This window comes from Glandiceps talaboti, chromosome 13 (genome assembly GCF_964340395.1).
Source record: "Glandiceps talaboti chromosome 13, keGlaTala1.1, whole genome shotgun sequence".
Taxonomy (NCBI): Eukaryota; Metazoa; Hemichordata; class Enteropneusta; family Spengelidae; genus Glandiceps; species Glandiceps talaboti.
The window spans coordinates 9,664,911-9,677,486 of NC_135561.1; the positions used below are offsets into that span (position 1 = coordinate 9,664,911).

Here is a 12,576-nt window from a genome sequence, read left to right on the forward strand (position 1 = left end):
CCACCCACTCACTCACTCACTCACTCACTCACTCACTCAGTCACACACTCACTCACTCACTCACTCACTCACTCACTCGCTCATTTTATAAATAAAGTTTTAAAATTAAAGTATCTCTAAATATGTCGTTCCTATAGCAATCAGCAGATGGTGACGTCATCATATTTTCGAATTCGGTGTACAGTTCAAGAGGTACCAATCTGTTGCATATGAGATGTCATTATGCTGCACACCTAGTTATCAAACCTATCCACATTATTGCCAACCCATGGTACGTAATGATTTACATAATGCAATTCAAATACAGAATACAATATATGTGAAGAAAGACAAGACGTCAGTCGTCGTCCTAAAACGACTTGCCCTCTTTTTGGCAATCACTATGCGAGAGTGATAAAACTACTATCTCCTTGCAAGACAACTCTTGCAATTTATAGCTGGCGTTATAACATTTGAAAAGTATTCTACCTTTCTTCACATGTTTTCTTTGAGTCTATCAATATGTGAAGGAAAATGTATGTATGTATGTATGTATGTATGTATGTATGTATGTATGTATGTATGTATATGCGTGCGTGCGTGCGTGTGTGTGTGTGTGTGTGGGGGGGGGTGTGTAGAGCGTGTTCGTCCGTACTTACTGTGCGTATGAGCATGTGTGCGTGCTTGTGGGGAGCGTGCGTGATTTGGATACATTATATTCGTTGTCTAATATATAGTACAGTTCATATTACATTTGCCCATACGCGCGCGCGCGCGAGCGCACACACACACACACACACACACACATACATACATACATACATACATACATACATACATACATACATACATACATACATACATACATACATACATACATACATACACACACACATACACACCACTGAATAATCGAAATGATGTCATACAACAATGAACAATGAATGCCAAACAATCATCACATGTACATTAATTTGTACGTACATTTTATAAACAGCGTTGTGTCCGTTGAAGTGGAAGGATGGGGACAATTCGAATACGAGGCAACACTATACACGGACGATACGTTCACTGATATATTCAGCGAGGATGACTTCCCTATCATAATGTGCGATGGCCGACTCATCAACATTGGGATTAAACTTGACGGTGATGATTCTCTTCTTGAAATGGGAGTGGAAGATTGTTATGCTTCTGGGACCGATGACCCTGACGACATCAGTGGAGTTCGATATGCGTTAATCACTCATGGGTAAGTTACCATAAATGTTAGGGACTGGCCGGTTTAATACTTTCTCCGAACTGGGATGATGATGGGTGGGAGTAGACTGTCGACAGTCGCTCGCGCCTTTTTTTCCCCTACGTTATATCTTAAACTCCGATCCGGCGCAACACTAGTCTGATATCGAGGGCCGAAGGCCCGATTGATCGAGGGCCGAAGGCTCGTTATCAGTATGCGATTATAATAGTGTTGCGCCGGATCGGAGTTTAGATAAGATGTAGGGAAAAAAGGCGCGAGCGACTGTCGACAGTCTAGGGTGGGAGTTAAGGTTAAGGGTTTTTTGAATTTTGCCATCGGGCGGCAACAAGTTTCTGATCGCCCTATGAAACTCAAAACAGGCTGATAACCCCCACCACCACCACCACCACCACCACCACGATCATCACTTATTTCTTAACGTGATGAGTTCTATTCAATGAGAGATTAAAACATTGTCGATTTCTTTCAGTTTCAAACTAGACGGCGTACCCCAGTTTTTGTAATAATATTTCAGATTCGAAGGGCCCGATGCAAATCTACCATAAACTTTGCAGCTATGAAGTTATTAAATGAGCCACGATTGGATTTCACACCATTCGTGCAATGCTGTAAAACACATCGAAACATCAAACAAATCTCTCTCTCTCTCTCTCTCTCTCTCTCTCTCTCTCTCTCTCTCTCTCTCTCTCTCTCTCTCTCTCTCTCTCTCTCTCTCTCTCTCTCTCTCTCTCTCTCTCCCTCTCTCTCTCTCTCTCTCTCTCTCTCTCTCTCTCTCTCTCTCTCTCTCACACACACACACACACATCTTGTTTTCTGTATAAACCCTAAACTTTATGTGATATCTTTAATAAACGTAAATCGACATTAGCGGGTAAAATGGCTTATTAATTAATTTGATTTCTTTTTATTCATTTCTCAGATGCCTGGAGCCTACAGTAACCGAGTATAGCATGAATCCACCTAATGACTTGGAGAAACACTACAGTTGGGATGCATTTGACGTCATCAACGATGGTATGAACGAGGGAAATGACAACGTCGATTTATACATTCACTGCAGAGTACATGTTTGCAAAAAAAACGAGATTGAGACTCAATGCTCGCCGGTAAGAAATATGTATAGATTCACTCTAAAAGCCCAATGATAAACTCAGCTTGTGCCACTTTCAGCCAACTACATCCCATTCAAACCTTGCAACAAATCTAATATTAGACACACAGTGCAACTAGTTATCTTTCGTCAAAATCAAATCGAACTTGGTGTTTCCATGTTTCCAAAATCTCCAACTGTGTTTATAGTAACTTCCTGCAAGCTTTACGATAAAACATGGTGGAATGAGTTTAACCCTATATTTTTAACCCGTTTACTGATCATTTTCAAAGGAGTGCTGGGATGTGGCTCGTCGAGATATCGAGAATGAAAACACTGAACGGGAAATCGTCTCAATATCTGATTCAGGGATTTCTGGCAGCATGGTGATCACACACGGTCCTTTGAGAAAAGCATCAACGTAAGGAATTGTCAATTACTTTTATGGTTTCAACCAAAATTGATTTGAATTGAAACAAACAAATTGTAATAAGTTTAATATTTTAATGAGTACTGCTAATTCAGATATGAGAACTTCCAAAGTAAATACTATGTAATATACTAATATATTTTTCTCTCACTTTTGCTATCTGCCCAATATGTGTATTGTTTCACTATTTGTAAACTCTGCATATGGACCGATGACCTAGAAACGCAATAAACATATTATTATTATAAATAGGGTACATTAAAAACCCCACTGTTACGTTTTGTTGGCCAAAGTTCCTGACTTAAAGCTGTAAATGAAACATGGGTCTACTACTTGGAGCTAAACAGAATGGAAGTATAACATTGTTACATGAAAGTCGAGTGAACCTGAGCTTACTCGATACGTGCATGTGATATATATTCCCTGCTTTAATAGCTAGATGAGGAGTCACTAGCAGGCGTCGCCATAGAAACACACGTCTATCTCTATTATGATAGTGGATACATTTCCGTGGATAAACTATATGTGCGTGTATCTGTCGATATACCTGTCGGGTTTTTTTTTCATTTGTCAGTCAGTATATCATATGCGGGGATTACAATGCCAATCACTCCTAAAGTTTGGCACCACCATGAAACATGGTAGCATATCTTCTCGCCTGAAGTTGTTGTTGTTGTTGTTGTTGTTGTTGTTGTTGTTGGGGGGGGGGGGGCTTCTATATAAATTGCATTTACTAAATATTATATTGAAAGTCTTGGTCAGGATGTCAAGATATTCCTGTTGCTCTTAACTTGATCACTTAAAATCGTTTATTGAGGCCTCTGTTTAACGATTGTATCATTTTTTAAATCTTCTCTACAGCTGTGACGGTGACTAAGAGAAAATGTTTGCACCGGTAGAAGGGACAACTGTACAGCATAGAGTGCTCACATTAAAAAAATGATCGTTATTTATTTATTTATTTATTTATTTATTTATTTATTTATTTATTTATTTATTTATTTATTTATTTGTTTGTTTGTTTGTTTGTTTGTTTGTTTGTTTGTTTGTTTGTTTGTTTGTTTGTTTGTTTATTTATGTCTTTATTTATTTATTCATTCATTCATTCATTCGTTCGTTCGTTCATTCATTTATTTTATTTATTTATATATTTATTATTTGGTAGTGTATGTAATCTATACTCTGTATATCAATATCAAATCTCGTGTATCTTTTCCTTGTACATGTAGCTGTTGATGTATGTATAGTAATATTAAACGGGGCACAAACTGAGTGTATACGTGTCTTGGCGTAACTTTTACTGACTGGATATATGAAGGGGTGGCTGGGTGGTTGGTTGGTTGGATGCTTTGGCTAGATGTATGAATGGATGGATGGATGGATAACTGGCTGTATATATGTATGAATGGATGGCTGGCTGTATGAATGGATGGATAGCTGGCTGGCTTGCTGGCTGGCTGGCTGGCTGAATGGATGTATGGGTGGCTGGCTGGCTTTATGAATTTATGGATGAACAATGTAAATACCTATGTTTTCAAATGAAGCCATAACCTAACCCTGCATACTCTTCCGAACAGGGAATTATTATAAAAACATCCTGTTGTTGATGATGATAACTCGTCACGTGATATCGTCAAACAGTAATGAAACTGGTGTGTGTGTTAGGGGGAGGGACAGGCAGGCGGACGGACAGATAGACAGACAGACAGACATGGATGCCAAATTTACATTAGTAAGGCGTTAGTCTTTTATTTCATGTTGACCAAGGAAGGGATCATAAAGCAACGTAACAATTTTGATATTAAAGTTTTGATAATAAAAGTTGAAAGTACAATGACGTCCGAATACGTTTTGAGGCAAGAAAAGACATTTATTTCCGAGGCTTGTCTAGAGTCAGACCAAGAGAGTCCACATGTCTTCGAGTTTAGTACGAATAATATAACACTTTCAACAGTTTCATTGACCACGGCTGCATAAACTACATGTCCACAAACATGGTAGTTTTCAAGCAGCCAGCTTCTTTACCATCAGCATGAAGGATGTGAATTGTTGCTTCGTATTTGCCCTGTAGTAAAACAATGCAATGGCAAAATGAATTAGTTGCTTCGAATTACAACATTTCTGTCTGTGCTTTTATTAATGTGTATGTATGTATGTATGTATGTATGTATGTATGTACTCCGATATCATTTCTACCAGAGGGGGCGCTTTAAAAGGCTACCAGCTTGGCTACGAGTATCCAGTCATCTATCGTTATGATACATTCATGTATATACTTACATCGACGAATAGTTTTAGAAATGATGATATATTCGGTGAAGGAAGGTCAATAGATATGTTGCCTTGGTAACGGCCTGTAGATGGACAATCACATACTATGCTTTGATCGCTTGAACACCAGTGATCACCAAGGAAATCTTCGATGAGGTAACAAAAGTCGTAAGTACTGGAAAAAAGGTGAAACACATATAAAATTATTCTATTCGAATACGAAAAACAGGTTTAGGTAAATGGAACCAGACAATTTTTTTTCTAGGTCTAAGGACTCCCAAACAAAAAGCTTGTTTTGAGCAAAGATTTAAAATTATGATTTAGGTGAGATTTATCTGTTTACAAGCACATTCAGGCACCATGCTAATAAGACATGGCGTTGCATTCAACATCGTAGTCGGAACTTGGAAGAGATGCATGCATGTAAGAGCGTATGATCCCTACATTCGTAATCACGATAGAACTTGAGCATTGCGTTTGTCAACAAACAAAAGCACTTCATCTGCACATGTGTATCGGCCAGACTCTGTCCTTTAAAAGTAGCATGTAATAAGTATGATGACCGGAGGGTAATTTGTCCCAAAGCTAGGTCAAGCTAGCTTTTAACTTTAACCTGTACAGATATATAGAAAAAAAGCGTATTGTACAATGAGAGGTAATGCGTTCAAACAACGTATTACTTTTTTTCAATGCCATACTAGTGAGTTCGAAAGTGCAAATGACCTTGACACAGGTCGATGTTTGATCGTTTTGGGTTAACAATAAATATTTTTTTCTTTTCGAAAAGCTGTTGCTCGTTTTACGATGAACACAAATTAAAATAGTTACATTTATATGGTATAGTGTACAATTTCTACCATATTTTGACAGCTATATTAGATTTACCTAAATAACGTAAATTTTATTGATGAATTGATAAAATAACACGTCATGTCTTTCTTTGTTCTTTGAAATGACACATTTGATTTCGTCACATGAGCAAATATACCAGGGAAATTTGAAAACCCATTCAAGTACGTCAACTTACCAGGAACCGAAATCATTTTTACATCTCACAGGTATTTTAAGCCATCCTATCTTTTTCATATCAACTTTGATCTTTGCCCCCTTTTCGAGCTGATGTATAGTCATATCATACCCAAACTCAACAGTACCGGGAAGCTTTATAGGCGATGGGGTGAGTGACAATTTAGAAAAGGTTACGTCACTTCCTGCATTTCCTGTGGATCACAAATTTTGAGAAAAAAACACCTGAAGTTTAAATCTTGTTTAGGTAAATATAATACATGTACTATAATTAGGACTACAGGATCATGGTACTAAAGTCAAGGGTTGTTTGTGTTGAATGTATGCCTAAAAGTCTCTGTCTGTCACCCTTGACAGCTGTGCAATTTAACTGTTCAAAAATATTTTGTGATAAGTTAACATAACATGGTGAGAGAGAAAATTAGTAATTTGAATACGTTTCTGTATCCAAGAGTCTCCTTATTGCGTTGTAGAAATAGTACCTTCTTTGTCAAGTTATTAGTCACAAAACTGTATTAATGTTAGAGAAACTCTTACCTCCACAAGGTTTCCAGCTGAAAACGCTGCGAGTTTGTACCATAGATGATCCACAGTATAGTGCGAATACTAGGAATACCAATGGTAGAGAATTCATATTCACGATTGTTGTCATAGGAAGTGTACGTGGTGTGTTTGTCGATAAGCAGAGACCTTACGTCATATCAGTGTCTCACCTGACCTCGTTGTGAAGTGTAAAATGCTGTGGCAAAAGGTCTGCTGGAATACCAACGCCCATTCTGAATCCGTCATGAGCATTACATGTACATTGTATTCCATGCATGATAGTGGCCGTGTTGAATTATAAAAAAACCCCAGAAATGTCACTACTTTGCATAAATCGAAGGTCAGATGGCTATAACTGGCACTTGATGATGCGGTCTATTAATAGTTACTTATTTATGCTGGTCCTCTAACGATTCGAGTTAGCCAACCTGTAGACTAGAAGCGAGAGTGTCGCTTTACTGTTTCGGCCATTATATCTGCCATTTTAAATTTTCACTTTTTTTACAACCACCAGTATCTCCCTGGCATGCCTACAGAGACCAGGTGTAAACTGAATGCCTTCCGTAAGGGCAAACCTTTAGATCTAATTACCAAAAAGTATGCAAATAACTTATTAAAACTAAAAGCTACATCACAAATATTTTAACGACAGGTGCAGTTTGGTATCGCAAATGTATGTACCAAATTATATTGAATTTAAAGCTTGCATTCTTAAAATAGAGCTAAACTACTAATTACATAAATTGCTCATTAATATTCATGTATGTTTACAAAACCTAATCAGTTCTTGCTATTACCCTACGGAATACATGCACCAAATTTTGTTTGAATTGAGCCAGCCTTTTTGGAGAAAATTGTAATACAGACACAGACACAGACAGACCGACAGACAGACACACAGACACACACACACAGACATACATACATACATACATACATACATACATACATACATACATACATACATACATACATACATACATACATACATACAGACAGACAGACAGAGACAGACAGACAGACAGACAGACAGACATACTTTTCATTCCCAATATATAACCTTCCTTACGGAATTCGAAGGTAAAAATGGCAGTTAGGATAGCTAAAATAGCGTAGTCATTAGTCCATCAAGTCCGTGCAGATAGTCTAGATTCAAGTTCATGTGATGAACCCATAATTTATGTTAATGTTTCCACGTTTTGCTTCGGGTTGTCCATGACTTTATACCAGCAATTATAACGACTGTTTGTAGACGGAAGGATGAGCAAAAAGGAAAAAAAATGGCGAATTAGAAATAGGACACATCGACTACACGAAATCACTTAATATGTACTACACCGCTTATGTATAATTTCCGAGAGAGAGAGAGAGAGAGAGAGACAGAGAGAGAGAGAGAGATGGAGAGAGAGAGAGACAGAGAGAGAGAGACAGAGAGAGAGACAGAGAGACAGAGAGACAGAGAGAGAGAGACAGACAGACAGACAGACAGACAGACAGACAGACAGACAGACAGACAGAGACAGAGAGAGACAGAGAGACAGAGACAGAGAAAGAGAGAGAAAGACAGAGAGACAGAGAGAGAGACAGGGAGAGAGCGAGAGAGAGAGAGAGAGAGAGAGAGAGAGAGAGAGAGAGAGAGAGAGAGAGAGAGAGGGGGGGGAGGACCTTGCTCATAATCAAATACACGTAAAGACAGACTGATGACATACAGATGTATAATTAGAGATTAACGTATCAGACTTTATATGCAAGTAAAGCGTTAGTTCTTTATTCCACTAATTATGATTTCACTGTATATGTCATAATAAATGATATTATAGACAATGATCAGAATGCATGTAACTTGCCTAAAGTACAGACTGTAATGTTATCAGTACAAAGACGTTTTCGAAAAAATAAGGTAATATCTCAGTCTGAGATGATTTTTTCCGAGGATTGTCTGGACCATGATTATGTTCTTCTTTACCACGTCCTTTCAAATTAGTGAATTTGCTCCATATCTATTATACTAAATCTACAAAAGTGGTAGTTTTCAAGCAACCAGCTAGTCTACCATTGGCATGCATGATGCGAATAGTTGTTTCGTATTTGCCCTGTAATAGAACAAAACAAAATGTTACAATATTACAATAAATACGCTGCTTCGATTTACCACATTTGCGAGTATGTATGTATGTATGTAAGTATGTATGTATGTATGTATGTATGTATGTATGTATGTATGTATGTATGTATGTATGTATGTATGTACTATGTACGTACGTACGTACGTACGTACGTACGTACGTATGTATGTATGTATGTATGTATGTATGTATGTATGTATGTATGTATGTATGTATGTATGTACATTTTTTGTATGTATGTATGTATGTATGTATGTATGTATGTATGTATGTATGTATGTATATTTTTATGTATGTATGTATGTATGTATGTATGTATGTATGTATGTATGTATGTATGTATGTATGTATGTTATTGTGTATGTATGTGTCTGTATAATATATTTGTGGTAATGATGTAAAACTAGGTTCGAATTCTGTTGATAATTGGTTTGATGTATGTCTGTTTGTTTTGCTTAATATCAGGATTTCACAAGAACGACAATTATCGTGAAACATCTCGTGAAACAGCCACTGATGCTTTTACAACTCCCTGGATGAAATAGATTGGTGATAGACACCGAACAGTGACATTAGTGTAATTCGGGGTTGCTGTTCATCACTGGCATGTCTTTTACCGTAGGGGGCGCTTTCAAAGCCGGTTAGTCTACTGTTAAAGTATATATTGCTGCGTAGATACAGTCTTCTATTCTTATGATAAATCCATGTGTATATACTTACATCGGCAAATAGTCGGAGAAATCTTGATATTGGTGGTACAGGTAGGTGAAGAGATCTGGTGCCGTGGTAAGGACCTGTAGAGGGACATTGACACTTGACGTTTGGATCGGATGAACACCAGTTTTCGCCAAGGAAGTATTCGATGAGGTCACAGAAATCATAAGTACTGAAATAAAATATGCAACGTTTTATGCTGGTTATGTTCATAATAATAAGTACATCACTTTAGAATGTTAATTTAAAAAAATACATTGCCGTTAACCACAGCCTCTTTTTCGGTACTGTCCAAGCTTAATATTTCGCATTGTCGCGGGTTTGTGAGAATGCAAATTTGATGTAGTCGCACATCGGGTTTCCAGTCTGCAGCTCAGAAAACTTAGCCACCAACATCACAGAAAGTAATAAGAAACTACACAAACTACGCTTTAAGAGCAAGATCATAACATTTTCACTAACTCAGTGTTTTTGCTAAGGGCTGGGAACCCAGTAACAGGAAGGGGGAATCTGGTAAGACTGGCAGAGTTTCCAATACATTAATTATACCATATTACTAGTATATTATAGCATTACCAATTCCAGTGAATTTTGTGACGTCATCGCTGTACATTATTACTGATAATGTACCCCATTATTGGGCATCGCGGCCCCGGAACGAGCATAACAATACAAGCTTATTTGTTGTGTTTCTTCGTACGACTAGGTATTTTTTCGAAATGTATGTTGTTACTTATGATTGTCATTTCCACTGTTTAAAAATACAACGCATTCATGAAACAAGTTTGTCTTCACAGCAGTTCATTGAAGTGTATATGTGTGTGTACGTGTACGTACGTGTGTCGCTATGATTAGTATTCAGCTTCCGCGCCGAACATGGCAGACGATGTTCAGCGCTGTGTATATTATACGTTGTTTTGCGTTTCTCGGTCTACAAATTCACTGGAATTGGCAAAACTATAAAATAATAACAATAATGTATGCCCTCCCAGTCCATAATGGACTCAAGCAAACTTTGCACTCCATAATGGGCTCGGCTGTCGCCTCGCCCATTATGTCGTTCAAAGTTTGCTTTCGTCCATTATGGGCTGGGAGGTCGTACATTATTGTTTAAATATTGGTGGGAAACCTAGTTTTAAAAACCTAGTAAAATGGGAACTCAGTACAGGTAGATTTTACATACTTACCACCCATAACAAAAACGTTAACACTGCAAATGAATGAACTAACTTGCCACCAAAATACAGGCAGCAAAACATATATTGGCGATCGCATGTTTGCCTATTGTTGCAGTACCTTTAATTGGTTTATTTCTCTTATACTAAATGTAACAAATTGCAGTCATGTATCTTAAATTACATAATGCAATTTGTAGTTTCTTTGACTTATGTGTGATGGTATCAAACAGAGCTACTGAATGGTAGCATATAGGTATTACCTCTCCCAAGTGTCGACCGGGCGATGCATCTAGTATCTACGGTAATGTGCAGTTCATTCCTTAAACTAGCAATTTTCTCATCAAATTCTTAGAACAACGCTGTGGTTCGACCATAATTGACCAATTATTTTTTTTTACATCTCACATTCATTAATCTTAACTGGAGATGACATTTTCAAAAATACAAGTGTACTTACCAGGAACCAAAATTATTCCGACATTCAATTCGTTTACGTGAGGTCGACCATAATATCTTTGTCAACTTTACCATTTCAACTTTAACCTGTGCCCCCTCTTCAAGTCGATTTATGTTGATATCATAACCCAACTCAGCGTCGCCTGCGAGCTTTAGAGGCGACGGGGAGAGTGACAAGTCGGAAAAGGTTACGTCACTTCCTGTGAATAAAAAATAGAACTTTTCAATACAATATAAGTCTTACTTTATAATAGAATAACAGATGTCGAGAATATAAAACTACAAAACTCTTAAGTATATAGAATTTGTGTAGGTTGCTTGACATTGCCTTCTATTGGTGTAGAAAAGTATAGTACTGGTAGAAATATCTTTCTCATCCTTGGACACTTTAACCAGGAAAGAACAGGAATCTTCAATATTTTGTTACTTATAACAACAATAATAATAATGTAGCGCTTTTTCAGTTTGTGCGCAAAGCACTTTATTTATTACCCCACAATTAGTAGCCCTGGCACTGATATATAGAGGCACAATGGCCCTTTACATTCTCAACTCCCTGGGGGGGAGGGGGGCATAAAATCCATCGCAGCCTTTATAAACGCATGGGATTAAAGCATTCACATTGCAACGTCTATCCTACCAGGTTCCCAATCATACAGCTGGCTTGAGTGAAGCAAAGTCATGGTACAAATCTTGCCCAAGGAGTCCACTTTAGTCACTCAGAAACAAATACGGTGGGGCTCGAACCGGCAACCTGCAACCTATAGAGTCCAAGCCGATCACGCTAACCATGACTCCACACTTGATTAGTTAACAATGAAAACAAGTAGAGTCATTAATAATTTCATTTCTTGATCAGTTGATAAAACCCTAACCATACCTGAATGCATTGTTGCACCATAGAAATATTAAACATAATACCTACTTGTGGCTATAATTATAATTTTGACTCCTAGTCGCTTATAATACGTCATTTCCTATTTATAGACTAGATACAAAGCAGGTTACATACAGTAAAAGCAGTTGCCAAAAAGGAATTGGTGTGACCACAATCGCATTATTACTACGAAAATTGAGATTCAATATGTTCCTTTTACTGACCATAGTCATTCCTTCTTGATGATATTATACTGTTTGGCGAAGAGTTTACGTGTACATATTTGTACCTATATAATTCGATGTTTAACCGCTTGCGTCATTTTCCGGATTACTAGTGTATAGAGTAAAAGTAGGTCACATAGATGCAGTTACCAAAAAAAGGAATTTGGTGTCACCAGAATCTCATTATTACTTAGTTTAATAAAATTGACATTTAATATTTTCCCCTTTCCTTCTTCCATTTTGATGGCCATTCTCGTTTCTTGTTGACAATTTTGTATTTGTATTGTCTGGTGGGGAGTGTATGTGTGTTTACGTATACGCTTTCACTTTTGATCGTTTACGTCATTTCCGACTTGGTAGACTTCCATCAGCGTAGGACGACAGAGTGACATTACTGTGAC

General features: G+C 37.5%; 1 protein-coding gene across 4 annotated transcripts; it reads right to left on the bottom strand.

Annotated features, from left to right (window-relative positions):
- Window positions 1–4,494: 4,494 nt before the first annotated feature.
- LOC144444655 (uncharacterized) lies at window positions 4,495–11,231 on the bottom strand. Of its 4 annotated transcripts, none has more exons than XM_078134153.1 (6): window positions 11,076–11,231; window positions 9,447–9,612; window positions 6,595–6,663; window positions 6,059–6,251; window positions 5,041–5,206; window positions 4,495–4,825 (listed from the first exon to the last, which is right to left on the bottom strand). In XM_078134153.1, exons 2-6 carry the CDS (start codon window positions 9,532–9,534, stop codon window positions 4,739–4,741), a joined length of 603 nt encoding a protein of 200 aa, XP_077990279.1. In that variant the 5' UTR covers window positions 9,535–9,612; window positions 11,076–11,231; the 3' UTR covers window positions 4,495–4,738. The 4 variants fall into 4 exon arrangements, with proteins under 4 accessions (XP_077990279.1, XP_077990280.1, XP_077990281.1 ...); XM_078134154.1 differs by lacking the exon at window positions 11,076–11,231 and adding an exon at window positions 10,628–10,707; XM_078134155.1 differs by lacking the exon at window positions 11,076–11,231 and adding an exon at window positions 10,628–10,704 and having other exon boundaries at window positions 6,595–7,035.
- Between the last annotated feature and the right edge of the window lie 1,345 nt (window positions 11,232–12,576).

Bases quoted from the DNA above. Each gene is read 5' to 3' on its own strand.
- LOC144444655 (XM_078134153.1), bottom strand. From the start codon at position 9,534: ATGTCCCTCTACAGGTCCTTACCACGGCACCAGATCTCTTCACCTACC. The intron at 5,207-6,058 runs GTAAGTTGACGT...CCTTTTTTCCAG, and splicing joins AAAAATGATTTCGGTTCCTG to TACTTACGACTTTTGTTACC. The intron at 4,826-5,040 runs GTAAGTATATAC...GTTTTACTACAG, and splicing joins TTCTAAAACTATTCGTCGAT to GGCAAATACGAAGCAACAAT.